Raw genomic sequence first — 21,100 nt, 5'->3', positions numbered from 1 at the left:
TATTTCTTTGAGCATGGTGAAGTTATTCATTACCCTTTGGATGGTGTGTCAATACACCCAGTCACTTAGAAGATACAGGCATCCTTCCAAATTCAGTTGAAGGAGATAAAGGAAACCGCTCAGGGATTTCACCATGAGGCCAATGGTGATTTAAATATTTTTTTCAATTGTATTTTACCACCTTTTTCTCCCCAATTTCATGATATCCAATTATGATCTTTTTTCATCGCTGCAAATGGGCTCGGGAGAGGCGAAGGTCGAGTCATGTAAAACATGACCCGCCGAACCGCACTTCTTAACACCTGCCCGCTTAACCCAGAAGGCAGCCGCACCAATGTGTTGGAGGAAACACTGTTCAACTGACAACTTTTTGTCCTGAATATAAAGCATTGTGTTTGGGAAAAATCCAACACGGCACATCACTGAGTACCAATCTTCATATTTTCAAACATGGTGGTGGCTGCATCATGTTATGGGTATGTTTGTTATCAGAAGGACTAGGGGAGTTTTTTGGGATGAAGAAATGGAATAGATTCAAGTACAGGCAAAGTCCTAATATGCAAGGCCAAATATATAGTGGAGTTACTGACCAAGATGACATTGAATTTCCTGAGTGGCCTAGTTACAGTTTTGACTTAAATCAGTTTGAAAATCTATGGCTGTCTAGTAATGATCAACAACCAACTTCACAGAGCTTGAAGAATTTAAAAAAGAATAAGGGCAAATATTGTACAAGACTCAGAAAGACCCAGAAAGTAATTGCTGCCAAAGGTGATTCTAACATGTATTGACTCAGGGGGTTGAATACTTATCTAATCAAAATCTATTAGTGTTATTTTTAATTAATTAAAAATAAGTTCGAATTTTTCTTCCATTTTGACATTACAGAATATTTTGTGTAGATCGTTGACAAAAAATGACTATTAAATACATTTTAATCCCACTTTGTAACACAACGTGGAAAAAGTGGAAAAAGTAAAAGGGTGTGAATACTTTCTGAAGGCACTGTATGACAAAAAATACCTTAAAAAAAGAAGAAGAAATAAAAGTAACAACTAATTAAAGAGCAGCAGGTAAATAACAATAGCGATGCTATATACAGGGGGTACTGTTACAGAGTCAATGTGTGGGAGCACCGGTTAGTCAAGGTAATATGTACATGTAGGTAGAGTTATTAAAGTGACTATGCATAGATAATAACAAAGAGTAGCAGCAGCGTAAATGGGGGGGGGGGGGGCAAATAGTCTGGGTAGAAGGAGTCTTATGGCTTGGGGGTAGAAGCTGTTTAGAAGCCTCCTAGACCTAGACTTGCTTGCCATGCGGTAGCAGAGAGAACAGTCTATGACTAGGGTGGCTGGAGTCATTGACCATTTTTAGGGCCTTCCTCTGACACCGCCTGGTATAGAGGTCCTGGATAGCAGGAAGCTTGGCCCCAGTGATGTACTGGGCCATACGCACTACCCTCTATAGTGCCTTGCGGTCAGAGGCCGAGCAGTTGCCATACAAGGCAGTGCTTTGGTTGAGTTTCCCTGGCACTGTTTCCACATGCTAAAGTCATGGGACCGATATTAGCATTTTTCACCATCATGTTCAAACATCTATAAGTGACATTGTAGAGCTTCACAATCAATTATAGATACTTTCAGATGATTTGGAGATTGTGCACGAAAAATACTAATATCTGTCCCATGACTTGAATGGGATTTATGCCACTATGTTAAAACGTTAGCATGTGAAAACAGTAACAGGGAAACTAAACCAAAAGCATGGATTGTTGTCATAACTTGTCCATACACTTTTAACAACGTAAGGAAACCATTGTGGAATTTTAGAATTTTCTTGAACTATCCATTTAAACACTGGCTGTACACAGGCCTTTTGGGTGAATTCCTTTTCCCAGGCATTACTGACTTATTCCAGATTTTATAACTTGTGGATAAGTATTTTACGTTTCGGCTAACCATATTATGTTATAGCAATCTGTCATTAGGCGATACAGTCGATGGCAAGGCACTGGTGATGCATGCAATGTCTGAGAAGGGGAATGCGACGCTTGTCTGATGGCCGATCCCATCGTCGTCAGATGAACAATAGACCAGTACTGTGCCTTTAAGAAGAGAGCTCGGTCAGCTCACTATCCTCTGGTTCTCCACCTTCCTCCCTTCCTCCCTCCCTCCCTGTCGTTGAGCTTCAAGGGATATCAACCGGGCCCGAGATAGGCTACTGATAAGCAATATTCAGCATTCAAGGTAAACCAATAAATACATTTGTTACCATAATAGAGCGTTTTATATTACACTATATATGCAGAATAGCAGCAATGGTTGTGTTTCTCACCTGGCTCTTGCCATAGGCTACATATTGAACCACCTTGTTTGTGCCATAATAAAACAATATAAAACGTAAAATGTCATAGAATAGTCAGCCATTGCTTTACTGAAATAGCTTATCGTTTGTCATGAATAATATTTGCATGAGTTTCCATTTTCTTTTAAATTATTAATGTGGATTTTGTGAAAACGACGCACATAAAGCCATTCATTCTATTACACACGAATCACCCGGTTATTATGGAGGACAGATGGGTCGCTTCACTTTGTGTTGGTGTTTATTTCTAGGGAATAAAAGCGTTACGTAATGTATTTCTAGCATTGAGGCAGAACTCGCCATATGCTCGCCGCGCGCAGTTGTCGGAAACTGTACATCAAAAAAGCCGCTTACCGATGGTCCAATTTGTAAATGTGTTTTATCACATAAAACGTCCATTGATGATTGATTTTGGTACAGCAGCGTTAAACCGTAACCAAATAGTTGTGTATGAATGTGGTAAGGCTACTTTTAGTCAGTCTCATTACAGGAAGCTGAATATAATAGCCAACAGGTCTACCATCATTAGGCCTATTGGACTGCCAGTGAATATAAGACGTGTCAAACACCCAGAGCAGATGTTTGAACTCTTTAGTATGGGCAGTTATTAATCAGTATTAGACAGAGCAATCACATTTCTTAAATTGCATACTTTATAGCTTTATTTATAGGTTTTACATGACTCAGATAGACCCAATAGACATTTATTAAGCTACCCCACATAAGGCAAATACGAAAAATGTGTCTGCAATTCTGAACATGTTGTTTCCACCTTTTGATGAGGGCAGACATGGAATGCACAGTATCATCAGCAATATGACATCAGGCAGCAGTATGGATAGGTGATCGATGGATGACTTGAGTTGCTTTTGTCTACCTGCTCTGAAGTCACAGGCTTCAGGGCAAATTCAATGATGGCTGCTTTGTCCCTGCATGATGGTATGCATGTGTGTTTTTGTCTCTCAGGTTAGTCGATCAGGAGAAGAATGGATCCAGTTTGAGCATCTTGACTGATAAGACCCTGTCCAGTTGCTGAGTGTGATCCTGTAACCATGGCGACCTGCGGGCGTGGCTGTGTCCCTGCAGTGCGTTTCTGCCAGAGGCTGAACCGACTAAAGACCCTGGATGATGACTTGATGGTGACGTCAATGAAGCGTTGCCTGACCATGGTGGACCTGGCCCTGCTGGGTGTTGGTGGCATGGTGGGCTCTGGCCTCTACGTCCTGACTGGCACTGTTGCCAAGGACACCGCCGGACCTGCCGTGGTCCTCTCCTTCCTCATAGCAGGCATTGCTTCCCTGATGGCTGCCCTCTGCTATGCAGAGTTCGGAGCTCGTGTTCCCAGAACGGGCTCGGCCTACATGTTCACCTATGTTTCTTGTGGAGAGATCTGGGCCTTTCTCATTGGCTGGAACGTAGTGTTGGAGTACATGATTGGTGGAGCCGCGGTGGCGCGGGCGTGGAGTGGTTACCTGGACTCCATGTTTAACCACACCATCCAGAACTACACAGAGAACCACATAATGAAGTGGAATGTTCCCTATATCGCCCACTACCCTGACCTGCTGGCTGCCGGGATTCTAGTTGTTGCCACCATCTTCATAACCTTCGGAGTGCGAGTCTCCTCTTGGCTCAACCACATCTTCTCAGCCATTAGTCTGGTTGTCATACTCTTCATCTTGGTGTTTGGCTTCGTGCTAGCCGACCCAGTCAACTGGAGCCAGAAGGAAGGAGGTTTTGCACCGTTCGGTGTCAATGGGGTGATGGCGGGCACAGCCACCTGCTTTTACGCATTTGTTGGCTTCGATGTGATTGCAGCCTCCAGCGAGGAGGCAAAGAACCCCCAGCGAGCCATTCCCATGGCCACAGCCATTTCCCTGGGCATGGCCGCCACAGCCTATATCCTGGTCTCCACAGTCCTCACTCTCATGGTGCCTTGGCACTCGCTCGACCCAAACTCAGCCCTGTCTGACGCCTTCTTCCGCCGAGGCTACAGCTGGGCTGGCTACATTGTGGCAGTAGGGTCCATCTGTGGTAAGTGTCTCTTGAAAGACTGTAACCACACCAATGTTAGCCTCGCAAGACACCTGATGTTGCAAGCTTACATGAATGGTTTGCTACCACGGAATCATGATCGCGCAGCAGTAATCAGTCTGGTAATTACGAGGCTACACCAATGTATCATGTCATTAAGTTTAATTTGGTTAGTTGATGATATAAATGATTGAAGGGCAAATGTGTATTACTTTTATTAATTTTTACTTCATACAGTAGGTCTCTTGCGCTGATAATAATGTGACTCTGTCTCCCCTTTTCCAGCCATGAACACAGTGCTACTCAGCAACCTCTTCTCTCTCCCTCGGATTGTTTACGCTATGGCGGAAGATGGCCTCTTCTTCTCCTTCTTCGCCAAGGTCAACCCTGTCACCAAGGTCCCTGTTAATGCCATCTTGGTGTTTGGCCTCCTCATGGCCGTCATGGCCCTCATCTTTGACCTGGAGGCCCTGGTCCAGTTCCTGTCCATTGGCACCCTCCTGGCCTACACCTTTGTGGCAGCCAGTGTCATCGTGCTGCGCTTCCAGCCTGAGAAGGAGAAGACCAGTTCCAAGGCTAACTTCACCATGTCCCCCAACTCTAACCCTGAGCCCTCGCCCGAAGTCTCAGAGTCTCAGATCATAGCTCAGGACAGTGGGGAGCTGAAGGAGTATGAGTCCTTCTCAGACAAGCTGCAGCTGGTGGAGATGCAGAAGACCAGGAAACGGAGTGCCCCAGGGGCGTTGAAGGCCCGCTGGGAGCCCTACCTGGGCAGGTTGCTGGGGGACTTTGAGCCAGGGGAAGTGGTGGCCTTTTCTGTGCTGGCCGTGATGGTGAGCTCAGTGTCCCTCTGTGCCGTGTTTGTGTTTGGGAGTAACCAGCTTCAGCTGCCTACGTGGAGCTTCGCCCTGCTAATAGTGGTGTTTGGCTCAACCTTCCTTCTCTGCCTGGTCATCATATATGCCCATGAACCACATGTCAACACCAAAACCTTCCAGGTGAGCCAAACAGATTATCACTTTTGTATTATATGTCTGCTCATATGCCCAAAGTTTAAATGCAAAGCCATTCACAACTTTGTTGACTTTCACTTGTATAGAATAGTGTGGGTCCACCCATAAAGTTAGGGAAGCAGAACTAAACTCTCGCCTTAGAGTTATCTGTATAATGTTGTCTGCCTGGGGAGTTGAGCAAACAGCCTTTTATATTTCCCTAAGTTCTTATGTAGCTATGATAAACTGATACTACTCTTTATGAGTTTTAAGTCTCTCACAGACTCATTATAGCTGTCGCTACACTTCAGGTGTGATAAACTCTGCTCAGTTTGACTAGAGCCCAGACTGCCTATAGCCCAAAAGACAGGGACTCAGGGAGCCACATTATCAGCTAGCTCTTAGACTGAGTCCCAGAAGACATTCACTCTCCGCTGTGTGGTTGATCTGCTCCTCATATAAAATAAAATCTGTTTCTGTGACTCATATTTGAGAGGCAGATGTTTCTGTGAGCTCAAGCAGGACCCATGTTCCCCCTGGCACCAACCTATTCATTCTGCTGAATTATATTAAGTGAACCAAGCTCTAGTCATCTTTTAGTAAAGACTAGTGTTCTTCTTGGCTCTCCAGCTTCCTTTTTGTCAATGACTAAGACTTACCGAATTGAGGAAGGCTATTTGACAAATTTTTATGCATGTCAGTATGGTTGTTTGCTGTTGTAATTTTTCTAGGTACCCTTGGTCCCATTCATTCCCGGTGCAAGCATCCTCATGAATGTGTTCCTAATGCTGAAGCTCAGCCCTATGACCTGGATCCGCTTTACCATATGGGTGGCTGCAGGTAAGATTACATCTGCTAATGGCACAAATATGTGTTGTGTAAAGACCATGTGCTATGTAGCACAGACAGGCCTTGTAAGCCAAACATCCTGTCAGGCAGAACTGAAATGGTTGCATTCAGTGGTTGAAATACTGTGCCTTTTAACCTAAATGATCGACAAATAGTATGGTTACTTAATACTGATTGATGATAAATAGCAGGATACGAAACAGGGTTTTATACCTACAGGGTTTTGTACATGGTACATGTTTGTATTTAAACATCTGCAGGTTTCTTGAGCGTAAACCCCTGAAGAGACAGTGAGTTTTCTAGCCAACACCTGCTGCAGTGAGAAAGTGTTAATTGGCTATTGAGTTTGCTGTCATAAAAGTTGATCATCAAGGAAACATGAGTGGCTGTATGGGCTCAGAGGTCTTCTGGACCATGTAAACCATTTAAACACACCTGTCTGCCTACAGAGATTTAACTGGCTTCACAGGGAATATTGGACATGACAGGGGCTTGGCTAAGCCATGTCTAAGTAATAATTTCCCTGGTGAAAGTTATGTGACCATAACACACAGATGGGATGGGCCAAGATGCATCTATAGGCTGTGGTGACTGTTAAGCACCACCATATTCCTGCTATAGCTGTATATTCTCAACAGAGTTGCACATACAGTATGACAACAATAACAACATGTCTGTGTGATTATGTAAGCGTATGTAGTCAAACAATATTCAAAAGTGCTACCCAATGCTATAACAAATACCAGGTGCTTTTTAGAATACTCAAATTCAATTAACAGTGTATGTTGCACCTCTCCAGGTCTGCTGGTGTATTTTGGCTATGGGATCTGGCACAGTAAGGAGGGCCTGAGGGAGCTGCAGCCCAAGGATATGGCAGCCAGGTACGTGGTGCTCCCCAGTGGCAGCCTGGTAGAGACAGTCCAGTCTGTGCAGCCGAATGGACAGCGTGACGCCAGCACCCTCCACACCACTTCCTCCCCGTCTGCTGAGGAGCAGCAGGCAAAGAGATGATGTGTAAGAAGGGAGCCATTCTTATTAAAGTGGGCCATTATCGTCTATCTGCTCCTGCTTGTATACTTTTACTGCTTTCATTACCTCACTCTCTTCTCTTCTCACCCCTCCCTCATGTGACTGGCCTCATACAGTAGGTGTGTAACCCCGCAAGGCTCTGTTTCTCTGCATTAGTAAATACACATCACTGGATGGGACTCACTCTCATTATGAAACATATTTATATCTGTTAATATGGGAACATACCTTTTTATAGCTATCCAGCGTTGTTTACGATATTATTTATTTCAATAAACCAGCACAGGGGTTTTTTCTTTGTTAGCATTGCTCTCAACTTAAACATCCCTTTGGCACTCACACTTTAATGTTTTTGGAAGATGTAAAGTGCTTATGATCATGGCATACATTGAGTCATGATTAGGGCTGTTGCGGCGACCATATTACTGCCACACCGGCGGTCACGAGTCATGAAGACAGTCAAATTCCATGTGACCGTTTAGTCACGGTAATTAGGCTTCTCCAAGCTCTGATGCTGCTGACAGTCATTAGTAGCCTACCAAACTTGCTAAATGCCTGGAACTCAGCACTCTATTGTCGCTCTAATCACTCTGACATCGATGCAAATGTAATTAACTTTTTCGAATCATAGTCGCACACGTCATGCAGCCTAGCCCATACGCCCATATGTTTTGATAAGGTTCGAATCACAACTAAAGTGGCCAAATAACTTCTTAAAATTAAGCACATTAATCTGCTTTAAAAGGGGTGTAGAGCCTAACTGGCATACATAAGCAGTGCGTGAGTTTCAAGTTTGAGGAAGATAATTTTCACCATAAAAATGCACCTTTATAATAAAAGCATTACATGCATAATGCATTTACGGTCACTTTTGATAATGGCCAACTCTTCTTTTTGGCTGTTGAAAAGTAATGGATAGTTTTCCCAAAATCTTCAATATGCACCTTGGAATTGTATAAGGACACGCGCAGTTGCGTCCCCGATGTGTCTGTCTTCACTTGTAGCCTGTGAGAAAGACCAGATCACTGATGGAGAGCCATGTGAGTGAGAGGTGCTTCTGAGCGCGCAGCATTCCGGGCCAAGGGCACAACAGCCACTGGACGCAAAAGACATGGATTTTTTTAAGGTGCTTAATGGCCACACAAAGGGGATGCTGCCGGAAAATTCGAGGCATTATCAAGTGCTTGTCAAATTGTGAATGAGGGACTGATGAAGTGTGTACAGCCTGCGCAAAAAAACAAAGCCTTTCAAGCGTCTTTTTTCAAATCATCATTAGTCTCATCATGCAGCCTTACAATGTATTAAAAATCAAAACATATAGCCCAACATTTGTAGAACAACTAAAGTTACATTAATAACTCTAAATTAAGCATATAGGAGTACCTATTTCTTTGTTAACCACTCAACACAGAATAGCCATGTGTGTGTTTGGAGAAAATATCCTTTCTATTTAATTCAGCTTTGTTCAATTGTAGTCTTTAAACTATAAAATAATGCCATGGAATTCTAAGCAAATCTTGTCTGCTAAATGAACTAGCGTAGCCCACCGCATTTAGCATAGCCAGATTAGAGCCTAACATAATGACACCTCAGAGTATACTATTCTGTACTTCTGAAATAGATTACATTTTCTTCATATCATGTTTCTTTAGACCTGTCTAAAATAAATAATGGATTCATTGTGAAGGTGTAGGCTATATTACATGGATTTTATTTTTACTTTAAAAAAATGTAGCTGTTCCAAAGGTCTGCATCAGTGGCTTGTGTGCAAGCCAGGAGATGTGTGGAAGCTAGGAGATGCTAACGGTCAGTTACCGTGAGACTGGCAGTTATTTGCTTGACAATCATCGGCTGATGAAATTATCACACACACACACAGTCTTGTATAACTAATCTTGTGGGGACACAATTCAGTCCCATTCAAAATCCTATTTTCTCTAACCCTAACTCTAACCTTCACCCTAACCCCAAAACCTAACCTTAACCCTAAAACTAACCCTGGCTCCTAAACCTAATTCTAACCTTAGCCCTAAACCCCCTAGAAATTGCATTTGACCTTGTGTGGACTAACAAAATGTCCCCAGTTGATCAAATTTTTGTTTGTTTACTATTCTTGTGGGGATGCACTCACGCACACACACACACACAAGCATTATTCTCGCCTGAGGAGAGACTAAATTCTGTCAGTGGGTCATGTGGCTCTACTTACAACCCCTGGGACCGCCTCTGTAGCTCCCTCACGCTGGTGGCTGCTCAGCCAAACACAAATCGACTACTTTGCTAAAGTTTCTTAAACTTGTTCTGTTTTTTTAAAGATTTTTTAGATATTGATTTATTTAGTGTATTCTCCGAACTGGGAAACATTTCACTGATGATGGCATCTCTCAGATGGTACTCTCTTTAATGAATCTATGTCTTTCCCCTATCAGTGACTAGGCCAATCAGTAATATCACACACATATTATATTATATTATATTTTGGTACCTCGCTTCGTATTATAGTGACCCGACTCCACTTGAGATGGTCGTGACAATTCTTCTAATGGTGACTAGGTGGTGAGAAGACCTTTCAACCTGTCACTTAATCCACAGACTCCTATCTCATGACCTCACTCTCTCTTATGTGTCCCACATTTTGTCAATGAACTTAATCTCTGCTGAGAAGGGTTTTTTCCCATGCACAATAACTAGACAGCGACCCATTCCCCGTCGCTCTGCTAGCATGAGGTTAGATTATACAACCAGCTGATATAAAAGCACATGGATTGTTTTAGCTATTGTTTTGTTCTCATTTCTCCTCATACACAAGAGGGATAACGAGAGTTATAAACATATCAAATAAAAACTAATCTAATCAAATGTTATTTGTCACATGCGCCGAATACAACAGGTGTAGACGTTACCATGAAATGCTTACTTACAAGTCCTTAACCAACAATGCAATTCAAGAAATAGAGGGGGGGGGGTCACAGTAAATAGTCCAGGTGGGCATTTGATTCATTGTTCAGCAGTCTTATGGCTTGGGGGTAGAAGCTGTTAAGGGGAACTTTTGGACATAAACTTGCCGCTCTGGTACTGCTTGTCGTGCAGTAGCAGAGAGAACGGTCTAAGACTTGGGGACTGGAGTCTCTGACAATTTTATGGGCATGTGATTTAATATATGCTTTTTGTAAGGCAAGTACAAACCCAGTGCATGATGTACCTGAACAGGGTATTTGGTGGTGGTGGTGCTGTTGCTGCTGCTTAAAAGCATATTGACAAACAGAGATTGGGAGTTTTGTCAGACTATGCCAGCAATAGGACATCCCTCATCCTCATGAGGCCTCTGTAATCTGACAGATTTGCAGCGGTCCCTGCAGCTGCCTAATAGCTTGACCTATATGATAAAACACATATGTGAGATCACACAGTGCTGAATTACACTGAATGTCTCAGAGAGATAGCATTCTGACCCGCAGTTACTCCCTACCCTGTCTGCTAGCACAGTGTCTAAGATGTCACAACAATGTAACAATGTCTCAAAGTGATAATCATAGCATTCCAATGGCTGAAGTTTTCAGTCAAGTCCTGATAAGGGGTTATTTTGTTACCTATTAGGTGTAGATTTGCATGGTTGTCACGTTTGGAGATTGCGGTAAAACATCTACCATTTATCTGTGTTTTAATAATGTTACTAAAACATTGCCTTAATGTTATTACCATTTTCTATATACCACAGCCCTTAGAATGATGAAGAATGAGCATGATTCCCTGACTACTGGCTACCAACCTCAGAAGTGTCTGTAGCTCAACTTAGTGTTGTACCGGAAAATATGTTGTTTTGCCTCTTATTTATCACTATTTATTAGTTATTATAAACATACTGATTTGTTAATGTAAATATATGACACAATGGCCTTAAAGATGTTTTCATGAATACGGAATGATTCCCAAAGCTTACGTGAAATCTAAATTACTTCAGTTGTTCAGGTATTTTTTTTCTTCTTCTATTCAAGTAGTTTTCCCTGTTATAATCTCAGTATTTACTCATAGGATATTATATCGTAAATTATTATATAACATTCAATTGATTTGAACAACAGATATATCCTTTGAAATAATCTAATGTTGGTGGATGCGGGGATACCAAAAATATTCAATGGATTTTTGTACAACTTTGCACATTAAGTTTCTAACTGCAAATGACTGTATGTGTCTTTCTTCCACCTTGTCTCTGTTTTTCCTGTGGGAGCAAGTTGCAGGTGTTGACATTGGTGCTTTTGGCAAACTGAACATTTCCTCACCTCTGAGTTACAGTCTGTCTTTTGTGTACCAGTAAGCACAGTGCGATATGAGGTCTGACTGTACCTATGTACTCTACTTTCACATCCAAATGTCTTTTTTTGTTGTATAGTCTAAAAGAAGTTGTGTTATTTTGTGACAAATAAATGTTTTGAAGCAGTATTCTGAAAATTGTTATTTTTACAGGGTAGAATACTATTAAAATAACTCAAATTGATTATACAATGCTTCATTTTACATTTTCAGATAAATACTGTGTGTCTGCCATATTTTGTCTTTAAACTCCATGCAACAATTAACAATTAGGCTAAATCAGTCTGTCAATCATGTACCATAGACAATACATTCATCATCTATCGGGGGACACATCTCAATGACATGCTTGAGGGATGACACAGCTGTATAATTGGCTCAAATGAAAGACTGAAATCTGAGGTCCAAGGTTAGACTTGATCAAGCAAGTTTGTCACCATAGAGAAGGACTTGTGAGTTAGTGGGCTAAGAAATTAGTGATTTCATTAGTACATCTGCAGTCTGCAAATACTTCACTATCTAGGTATATCCCTGAAAATGAAACCCACTATTGTGCTACCTCTGAACTCATGCAGAACTGTTTGAACAGGCATGAACAATAATATGGGCTTGAATTGCATACAAAGAGCGCTCTCCTTCTGTTAGTTTCAGGTGTAGTCAATATCTAGTCTGGATCTATGGGGCTTTTCACAGGTATCTCCATGACTACAACCCACCTTCAGAAAAGTCATTTGGCATTTCTAGTGCAAGGAAATACAAAGGACAAAAATATTGCAACCTAACGTGCCATGGGAAGCATACTTCACAATGAATTGGTTGGTCTACCACCAAGTATACTCCTCAATAGGTGAAGGGTTGGACTGACAGGAGGGAACCCACACAAGATGTCATGCTCTGATCAACAATGTTGCCATAGGAACTTACCCCTCCCTCGTCAGAGTACTCTGTAAATCATTAGACACGTCTGCATTCGTGGCATTGTGTTGGTGACACAATAGTAGAGCCTTTAGAAGACCACACACAGCTAAACACACAGACACACACCATGGCTTGTCTTTTACCTAGCCTTTCCCTTTTCTAGACTGATCATTTTAAGACACTTATTTTTAGTGTGTGTGTTTGTGCATGACTACATTCTTTATGAGTTTAAATAATGAATGTGCTTTGATAGGCTCGTTATGCTCAGTCTTATTGCTTTACCTTCCAAATAAGGTAAAACTGTTACACTATCCCCTGGGGATAATTTTGCTAAATGCATGAAGTCAAATGCACATTTGTAATCCAAAGTAGCAAAGTGATTAACACAACAGTTCAAGAAAGAAAAAACATGATACCACAGTTTGTGTATGAATCAAATTTATTTTCCGTTAAATAGCAACTTCAAGCCAGCTCAATGTTGCCAAGATCCTGAACTCTAACCTTTCTGTGTCTGCCTCAGCTGATAGACAAATAACTATGTGTACGAGCTACAATGCAATGCCTTACTGCAGTCTCCTGATGGAGAAGCCTGATATATACTTCTAACAGCCTCTTTCTGCCTCAGGCTCTTTCAGCATTACTATGCTCCAAAAATAGTCAACATGAGGTTGATCACCCAGTGCTGGATTTATTTCTTCCTCTGGAGATTGCCAACAGAGCAGGTTCAGGACGCCTGGCGTATCTTTGCTTAGGCTCTGGCTGCGCTGGTGTCTGGGGAGAGCCGTAGGGTCCGCTGGTGCACCAGAGCTGTAGAGAAGGTGGCAGAGACATGATCCCAAGGCCCCATCACCACAAGGGTTGAATCCCCTTTGTCTGCTCCCTTCCTCCTCACTCAATATTTCAACACTCCTGCACTGGAGGTCTGTCTGGGATGGGCAGAATGAGAGAAAAGATGAGTCATAAAGACATTCATAAATAATGTATTTATGAAAACACTACTAGAATTAAAAAACACTATACATGCTATGGTAAGATTCCATTTTTTGTAGTCCCCAAGAAAAACGGTTGGCCAAGCAAAACCGTTGACTGCTGTATTACCTGCAGTATACATAAATATCCATATTATTTCTGTGGTGTTGACTTACAGAGGGCTGTGTTGTACGTAGGGGGTGGGATTTAGCTGTCTCTCTCTGGGAGCGTGAGGCAAAGACTGAGATAATCCAAAGCTGCTCAGAGAGGTTGTCTGTAAGAGATAATATGTTTTGTGTTTTACAAGTGTCGTTATCATTGTTCAGGTGTGGTCGATAGATAAAACATGCAGTACAGATGTAGGATCTTAATTTGAGCCAGTTTGCAACAGCAGGAAAATAATCCTGCAGCAACAGGAAATGTGAATTATTATGTGGATTATAATGAATGGACATTTTTTGCATTGGTTGATACATTTTTCATTGAGGCAAATCAAGTCTGACATTTTAAAGGGGAAATTACAAACTTTAGAAGCCTAGTTAAACCTTGAATACAGTACAAGATTGCATTTCCGGCTGTGCAGGAAAGTTCTCAGCAACAAAATAGTGATCAAATTAAGATCCTACATCTGTAGTTCTCCAGCAGCATTATAGAAGTATTATCCCCTCAGTCCTTTTCATCAGTTTCCACGGTCAACACACTTTATACTAAAGGAGTAGAATTGTCCCCTGGACCCCACCTTGGAGGCCCCATGTTGGGCTCTGTCCCTCAGTTTCACCAGGCTGCTGTGCAGGGTGCTGTTCTCCTGCTCCAGAACCATAATCCGAACACAGTTAGCCTGCAACTGCTGCTTCATATCCTCCAACATGTCCCCTGTGCCTGAGAAAGAGACAAAGGCAAGTCTAAGTTAAGAATATGCACAGAGCTGTGACAGGCAACTTCACATGGTGATAATAGAAATGAATATTTAGCATAATCAACATACAGTGCATTCGGAAGCTATTCAGCCCCCTTGACTTTTTCCACATTTTGTTACGTTACAGCCTTATTCTTAAAAGGATTCAATTGTTTTTCCCCCTCATAAATCTACACACAATAACCCATAATGACAAATCAAAAACAGTTTTTTTGAAATTTGTGTACATTTATTACAAATAAAAAACCAAAATATCACATCTACATAAGTATTCAGACCGTTTACTCAGTATTTTGTTGAAGCACCTTTGGCAGTGATTACAACCTCGAGTCTTCTTGGGTATGAAGCTACAAGCTTGGCACACCTGTATTGGGGGAGTCTCCCATTCTTCTCTGCAGATCCTCTCAAGCTCTGTTAGGTTGGATGGGGAGTGTCGCTGCACAGCTATTGTCAGGTCTCTCCAGAGATGTTCGATCAGTTTGAAGTCCGGGCTCTGACATGTGCATGCTCTGACATGCACTGTCAACTGTGGGACCTTATATAGACAGGTGTGTGCCTTTCTAAATCATGTCCAATCAATTGCATTTACCACAGGTGGACTCCAATCAAGTTTTAGAAACAAGGATGATCAATGGAAACAGGATGGACCTGAGCTCAATTCCGAGTCTTCTTTTTAATACATTTGCTAAAATTTCTAAAAACCTGTTTTTGCTTTGTCATTATGGGGTATTGTGTGTAGATTGCTGAGGGAAATGTTTTATTTAATTCATTTTAGAATAAGGCTGTAAAGTAACAAAATGTGGAAAAAGTCAAGGGGTCTGAATACTTTCCAAATGCACTGGAGTTGTAACCAGGTCTATGCTTGTAATACTGGTATTTCTATTTGAAACCATATGTAAGTAAACCCACATTAACAAACAATACAAATGTCAAACAGGTTGTACAAGTAAAGTCAACATTGTGGTCCACATACAGAAAATGCTCTGAGTTATTTAGGGAAGTGATCCTACTCTGTGAAGATCCCTGAGGCAGTGGGTTGAGCTCCGGGAATGCCACCAGTAGCCTCTCCCTCTGGGCTAACTCCTGCACCTCTCCTCTCAACTGATCCAAACTGTCTTTCAGCTTGCCCACATGACTCTCCAATCTCTGCTTCTCCTGCTGCAGCTCAGAACACAGGGCCTCAGGGACTTCAGAGGCAAGGCCGTTAGTTACACACACATTATTGTTCTTTGAAAATGAAATAGGATCATATTTATATACTGTATCTGCTATGCTGAAGTATGGCTCTGCCCAACGTATGCAAGCAGCACGATAAAATGAACTATAATGTGAAACATTTTATTGTGCTTAATATTGCGTTGAGTCACATCTGTCTGGTAGTAATGTACCTGTTCTTGGGTGAGCTGGGTTTTAAGTTGGTCCTTCTCCTCTGAGATGTGTGTCAGTCTATCCTGTAGGTCTGTCTGTGTGTCCTCAGTCTCCCCCAACTGTCCTTGAAGCTCCTCACACTCCTGGTCCAGAGCATCCGCTCGCTCCAATAGAGACATCTGCTTGGCCTGCAGTGACTGTTGAAGACACAGAGTGAGACTGTGCAGTAACAACAAGAGTTTTTAGATGTGGCCTTTAACACATTTACTAGTACTGCCCCAGGTCTGGTTTTAAAGACTCATCTGCCCCCATGAGTACCCAACCCCATACATGGCTGTTATACTGACCTCCTGTTGGTGACATGCATTCTGGTACTTGGAGTTCTCTTTGTCAAGTAAGAGCTGAGCACTGGACAGTTGAGCCTCCAGTGTTTGTGTCTTCTCCTCTAGTTTATTCAGTGCCTCTTCCTCTACCTGCAAGGCCTTCATTTCCTGATGTAGCTTATCTCTCTCACACTCTGACAAAGAAAGGACAAGGTTCCACATATTTTCTGTTCACAACAATTAAGATAACTTGGGCTGTCTCCTTCTGCTCCTGAAACATCAGACTTGGGGTGGGGGTGTACGTCCTTACCGAGTTTGTGTAACCTTTCTTGTTGCAAACCAATCTCTGCCTTCAGTTTGGAGTTGCTATCCTCCAATGACATGGAGCCTAAAATGGACAGATATACAGTATATTGTGAATAACATGAAAGCATATTTACTATTGAAATGTTACAATATTTCGTCCCCCTTCAAATATGTTGTCAGCGAGGTTTCCTCTGAGTGCTACTGTACCTCACCTCAGCTCCTCATGTTCGTCCTGCAGTCTCCTCTCTGTCTCCTTCCTGGATGCCTGGGCCTCCTAGTCTTGCTTGGTCCTTTGCCCATTCACGCTTCAGTTCCTCCTGTGCCCTCCCCCAGCTGAGCCCTGCACTGTGGACTGCACCTTCAGCAGATGCTTTCCCACCTGACCCATGTCCCTGTGCTGCTCTGTGGACCACTGGGACAAATCTCCTACAGTCAGACGGCCCTGCTCCAGGGTGTCATCCACAGCCACCAGGAGGCGCTGCAGAGAGGTGGGAAGGCCCTCGCTCCGACACAGCTCCACAAGAGCATCACCAGTCTCCCTCAGGCTGGACAGGACCTGAGCACAGGCATCACAGGGGACAAGGGAGGACTCTACTGTCTGGCAACTTACATTATGAGTGTCAGTGGATATAGGGGAAAGGCAGGAGGGGATGATGCTTGCTGTTTTGCAAGTAGGACAGGAGGGGCCGCCATTTGCTATTTTCTGTGGAGGACATGGAGTGCTTGCTGCTCTTCTTGAAGTACAGTGCTGAGACACACGGATGGAGACTGTGGACAAATATCCCTTTTTGTGGCCAGGAGTGAGGATGCTAAAGAGAAAGTGGTGTTTTCCTCACACTTTGGAGTTTTGATCAATTCTTGAATATCTTGCTTCATGCTCTGAAGAAGAGGAGGGAACAACATGGTCATAAAATATAAATTTTATGTGAAGAAAAAAAAATGCTAACACCAGGAGTGCTTTAAAAACTCACTCTGGTTGCCAATCTGGATAAAGTTATTCCAATAGTTATTCCAATAATAATTATTATTATAATAACTTTATTCCAATAAAGTTATTCCAATACAAGGCCAATTGATACACATGGGGCTGTTTGCTTCATGTTTTCTTTCTGTCCAAACTTCAACTGCTCTGCATGTGCACTGAAACTTTGCAGCAGGAGTAGTAATCTAAGGAAAATAAATGGATTACAGTCATGCATCGTTAATTTCCAACTATTCTCTAGCTACGGGTGGGTCTAATCCTGAATGCAGATTGGTTAAATCTGCATTCCAGCTGGTGTCTATTCCACAGCGTTTCTCAGCCGGTCAAAATCATGAAACAGCGGGCATCATTTTTATGTATATATATACAGTCGTGGCCAAAAGTTTTGAGAATGACACAAATATTAATTTTCACAAAGTCTGCTGCCTCAGTTTGTATGATGGTAATTTGCATATACTCCAGAATGTTATGAAGAGTGATCAGATGAATTGCAATTAATTGCAAAGTCCCTCTTTGCCATGCAAATGAACTGAATCCCCAAAAACATTTGCACTGCATTTCAGCCCTGCCCCAAAAGGACCAGCTGACATGTTAGTGATTCTCTCGTTAACACAGGTGTGAGTGTTTACGAGGACAAGGCTGGAGATCACTCTGTCATGCTGATTGAGTTCGAATAACAGACTGTAAGCTTCAAAAGGAGGGTGGTGCTTGGAATCATTGTTCTTCCTCTGTCAACCATGGTTACCTGCAAGGAAACACGTGCCGTCATCATTGCTTTGCACAAAAAGGGCTTCACAGGCAAGGATATTGCTGCCAGTAAGATTGCACTTAAATCAACCATTTATCGGATCATCAAGAACTTCAAGGAGAGCGGTTCAATTGTTGTGAAGAAGGCTTCAGGACGCCCAAGAAAGTCCAGCAAGTGCCAGGACCGTCTCCTAAAGTTGATTCAGCTGCGGGATCGGGGCACCACCAGTACAGAGCTTGCTCAGGAAGGGCAGCAGGCAGGTGTGAGTGCATCTGCACGCACAGTGAGGCAAAGACTTTTGGAGATGGCCTGGTGTCAAGAAGGGCAGCAAAGAAGCCACTTCTCTCCAGGAAAAACATCAGGGACAGACTGATATTCTGCAAAAGGTACAGGGATTGGACTGCTAAAGTCATTTTCTCTGATGAATCCACTTTCCAATTGTTTGGGGCATCCGGAAAAAAGCTTGTCCGGAGAAGACAAGGTGAGCGCTACAATCAGTCCTGTGTCATGCCAACAGTAAAGCATCCTGAGAACATTCACGTGTGGGGTTGCTTCTCAGCCAAGGGAGTGGGCTCACTCACAATTTTGCCTAAGAACACAGCCATGAATAAAGAATGGTACCAACACATCCTCTGAGAGCAACTTCTCCCAACCATCCAGGAACAGTTTTCCATAAGGCAAAAGTGATAACTAAGTGGCTCGGGGAACAAAACATCGATATTTTGGGTCCATGGCCAGGAAACTCCCCAGACCTTAATCCCATTGAGAACTTGTGGTCAATCCTCAAGAGGCAGGTGGACAAACAAAAACCCACAAATTTTGACAAACTCCAAGCATTGAAGAATTATGCAAGAATGGGCTGCCATCAGTCAGGATGTGGCACAGAAGTTAATTGACAGCATGCCAGGGCGGATTGCAGAGGTCTTGAAAAAGAAGGGTCAACACTGCAAATAGTGACTCTTTGCATCAACTTCATGTAATTGTAAATAAAAGCCTTTAACACTTATGAAATGCTTGTAATTATACTTCAGTATTCCATTGTAACATCTGACAAAAATATCTAAAGACACTGAAGCAGCAAACTTTGTGGAAATTAATAATTGTGTCATTCTCAAAACATTTGGCCACGACTGTACAAAGAAATGTAAATTGAAAAAAGGTAAAACGAAACGAAGTGCAGCTACTTTGCAGTCTTTCCAGCTTCAGTTGCTCTAAATAAGTGTCCTGACGAATGAACACATTTTCTATGAGACGAAATCGCGCCTCATTAGCTCATTGTTATGGATGTCTCCAAATAAATGTCCCTACAAAACAGCGCAAACAAATGCAAATGTAGCTACCTTGCTGTTATTCTGAATGCACTTTTTGACATGACTGTAAATTAGCCGTAGTTGGCTGGCTAGAAGGCAAAGGATAATAACGTTGCCAGCTAGTATGGCAATGGAACATTTAGACCGAACGACTGGGTCTCGTCCATAGATACAGAACAACCCTTTTACAGGGGCTGAGTCACTGGCTTACTGGTGTTCTTCCATGCCGTCCATGGGAGGGGTGCGTCACTTGAGTGGGTTGAGTCACTGACGTGGTCTTCCTGTCTGGGTTGGCGCCCCCCCCCTTGGGTTGTGCCATGGCGGAGATCTTTGTGGGCTATACTCGGCCTTATCTTAGGACGGTAAGTTGGTGGTTGGAGACATCCCTCTAGTGGTGTGGGGGCTGTGCTTTGGCAAAGTGGGTGGGGTTATATCCTGCCTGTTTGGCCCTGTCCGGGGGTATCATCGGATGGGGCCACAGTGTCTTCTGATCCCTCCTGTCTCAGCCTCCAGTATTTATGCTGCAGTAGTTTATGTGTCGGGGGGCTAGGGTCAGTCTGTTACATCTGGAGTATTTCTCTTGTCTCATCCGGTGTCCTGTGTGAATTTAAATATGCTCTCTCTAATTCTCTCTTTCTGTCTTTCTCTCGGAGGACCTGAGCCCTAGGACCATGCCTCAGGACTACCTGGTATGATGACTCCTTGCTGTCCCCAGTCCACCTGGCCGTGCTGCTGCTCCAGTTTCAACTGTTCTGCCTGCGGCTATGGAACCCTGACCTGTTCACCGGACGTGCTTGTTGCACCCTCGACAACTACTATGATTATTATTATTTGACCATGCTGGTCATTTATGAACATTTTAACATTTTAACATCTTGACCATGTTCTGTTATAATATCCACCCTGCACAGCCAGAAGAGGACTGGCCACCCCTCATAGCCTGGTTCCTCTCTAGGTTTCTTCCTAGGTTTTTGGCCTTTCTAGGGAGTTTTTCCTAGGGAGTTTTTCCTAGCCACCGTGCTTCTTTCACATGCTTTGCTTGCTGTTTGGGGTTTTAGGCTGGGTTTCTGTACAGCGCTTTGAGATATCAGCTGATGTACGAAGGGCTATATAAAAATAAATTTGATTGATTGATTTGATTTGAACAAAAAGACTGGGTCGCGTCTCTGGCAACCGAACCGATAGAACAAACGACCAGCCAGCGTGGGTAGCAACTCTAGATTTGTGTCGGGACTATATCTTGTGTAAGGATGAAATTGTATGAATACATGTATTTATTTTTTTAAAAACGTTTTTAATGAAAATATGTAAATCATTATTTGAATATGTTGGTAACCCGTATAAAAGTGATAATGCCCTCGAAGCCCGTGTTTGGAGGATATGTTGGCACGGTTTGCTGGCCCTCTACGAACAACACCCGTGTCAATATATCCTCAAAACACCGTCTTCTCGGGCATTATCACTTAAATCACTAACTCCAGCAAAACAATGTGAATGCTGATTGAATTCCACCTCCCCATCAACAAAGTCGTATTGTTCTAATAGTGACACCAGGTCCAGATCGCATGAAAGCTTATCTGAGAACTTCCAGGAGTGGAATCGAACCGGGCCAGTCCGAGAGAAGACATCCAGAACAGCACCTTGAAGATCTATTAGATAGTTTAGGAGACTTTCA

The 21,100-nt window shown here is 42.8% G+C and overlaps 1 protein-coding gene and 1 long non-coding RNA gene across 3 annotated transcripts; one reads left to right on the top strand and one right to left on the bottom strand.

Annotated features, from left to right (window-relative positions):
• Window positions 1–2,127: 2,127 nt before the first annotated feature.
• Window positions 2,128–7,298, top strand: LOC106579925 (cationic amino acid transporter 4). The gene is made up of 5 exons (XM_014160329.2): window positions 2,128–2,249; window positions 3,334–4,401; window positions 4,687–5,399; window positions 6,125–6,233; window positions 7,042–7,298. Exons 2-5 carry the CDS (start codon window positions 3,420–3,422, stop codon window positions 7,251–7,253), a joined length of 2,016 nt encoding a protein of 671 aa, XP_014015804.1. The 5' UTR covers window positions 2,128–2,249; window positions 3,334–3,419; the 3' UTR covers window positions 7,254–7,298.
• Window positions 7,299–12,924: 5,626 nt separating this feature from the next.
• Window positions 12,925–16,879, bottom strand: LOC106579926 (uncharacterized). 2 transcript variants are annotated; one of them, XR_001322772.2, is made up of 8 exons: window positions 16,593–16,879; window positions 16,390–16,467; window positions 16,104–16,273; window positions 15,777–15,953; window positions 15,399–15,575; window positions 14,212–14,351; window positions 13,649–13,746; window positions 12,925–13,429 (listed from the first exon to the last, which is right to left on the bottom strand). It is a non-coding gene; the product is annotated as an uncharacterized lncRNA (long non-coding RNA). The 2 variants fall into 2 exon arrangements; XR_006760880.1 differs by having other exon boundaries at window positions 16,598–16,879.
• Between the last annotated feature and the right edge of the window lie 4,221 nt (window positions 16,880–21,100).

Source organism: Salmo salar, chromosome ssa20, assembly GCF_905237065.1.
Source record: "Salmo salar chromosome ssa20, Ssal_v3.1, whole genome shotgun sequence".
In the NCBI taxonomy this organism is placed as follows: domain Eukaryota; kingdom Metazoa; phylum Chordata; class Actinopteri; order Salmoniformes; family Salmonidae; genus Salmo; species Salmo salar.
This window is presented reverse-complemented; position numbering and strand designations above follow the sequence as displayed.

Coding starts and splice junctions, on each gene's coding strand:
- LOC106579925 (XM_014160329.2), top strand. CDS start 3,420: ATGGCGACCTGCGGGCGTGGCTGTGTCCCTGCAGTGCGTTTCTGCCAG. Junction 5,400..6,124: donor TCAACACCAAAACCTTCCAG/GTGAGCCAAACA, acceptor TAATTTTTCTAG/GTACCCTTGGTCCCATTCAT. Junction 6,234..7,041: donor TACCATATGGGTGGCTGCAG/GTAAGATTACAT, acceptor GCACCTCTCCAG/GTCTGCTGGTGTATTTTGGC.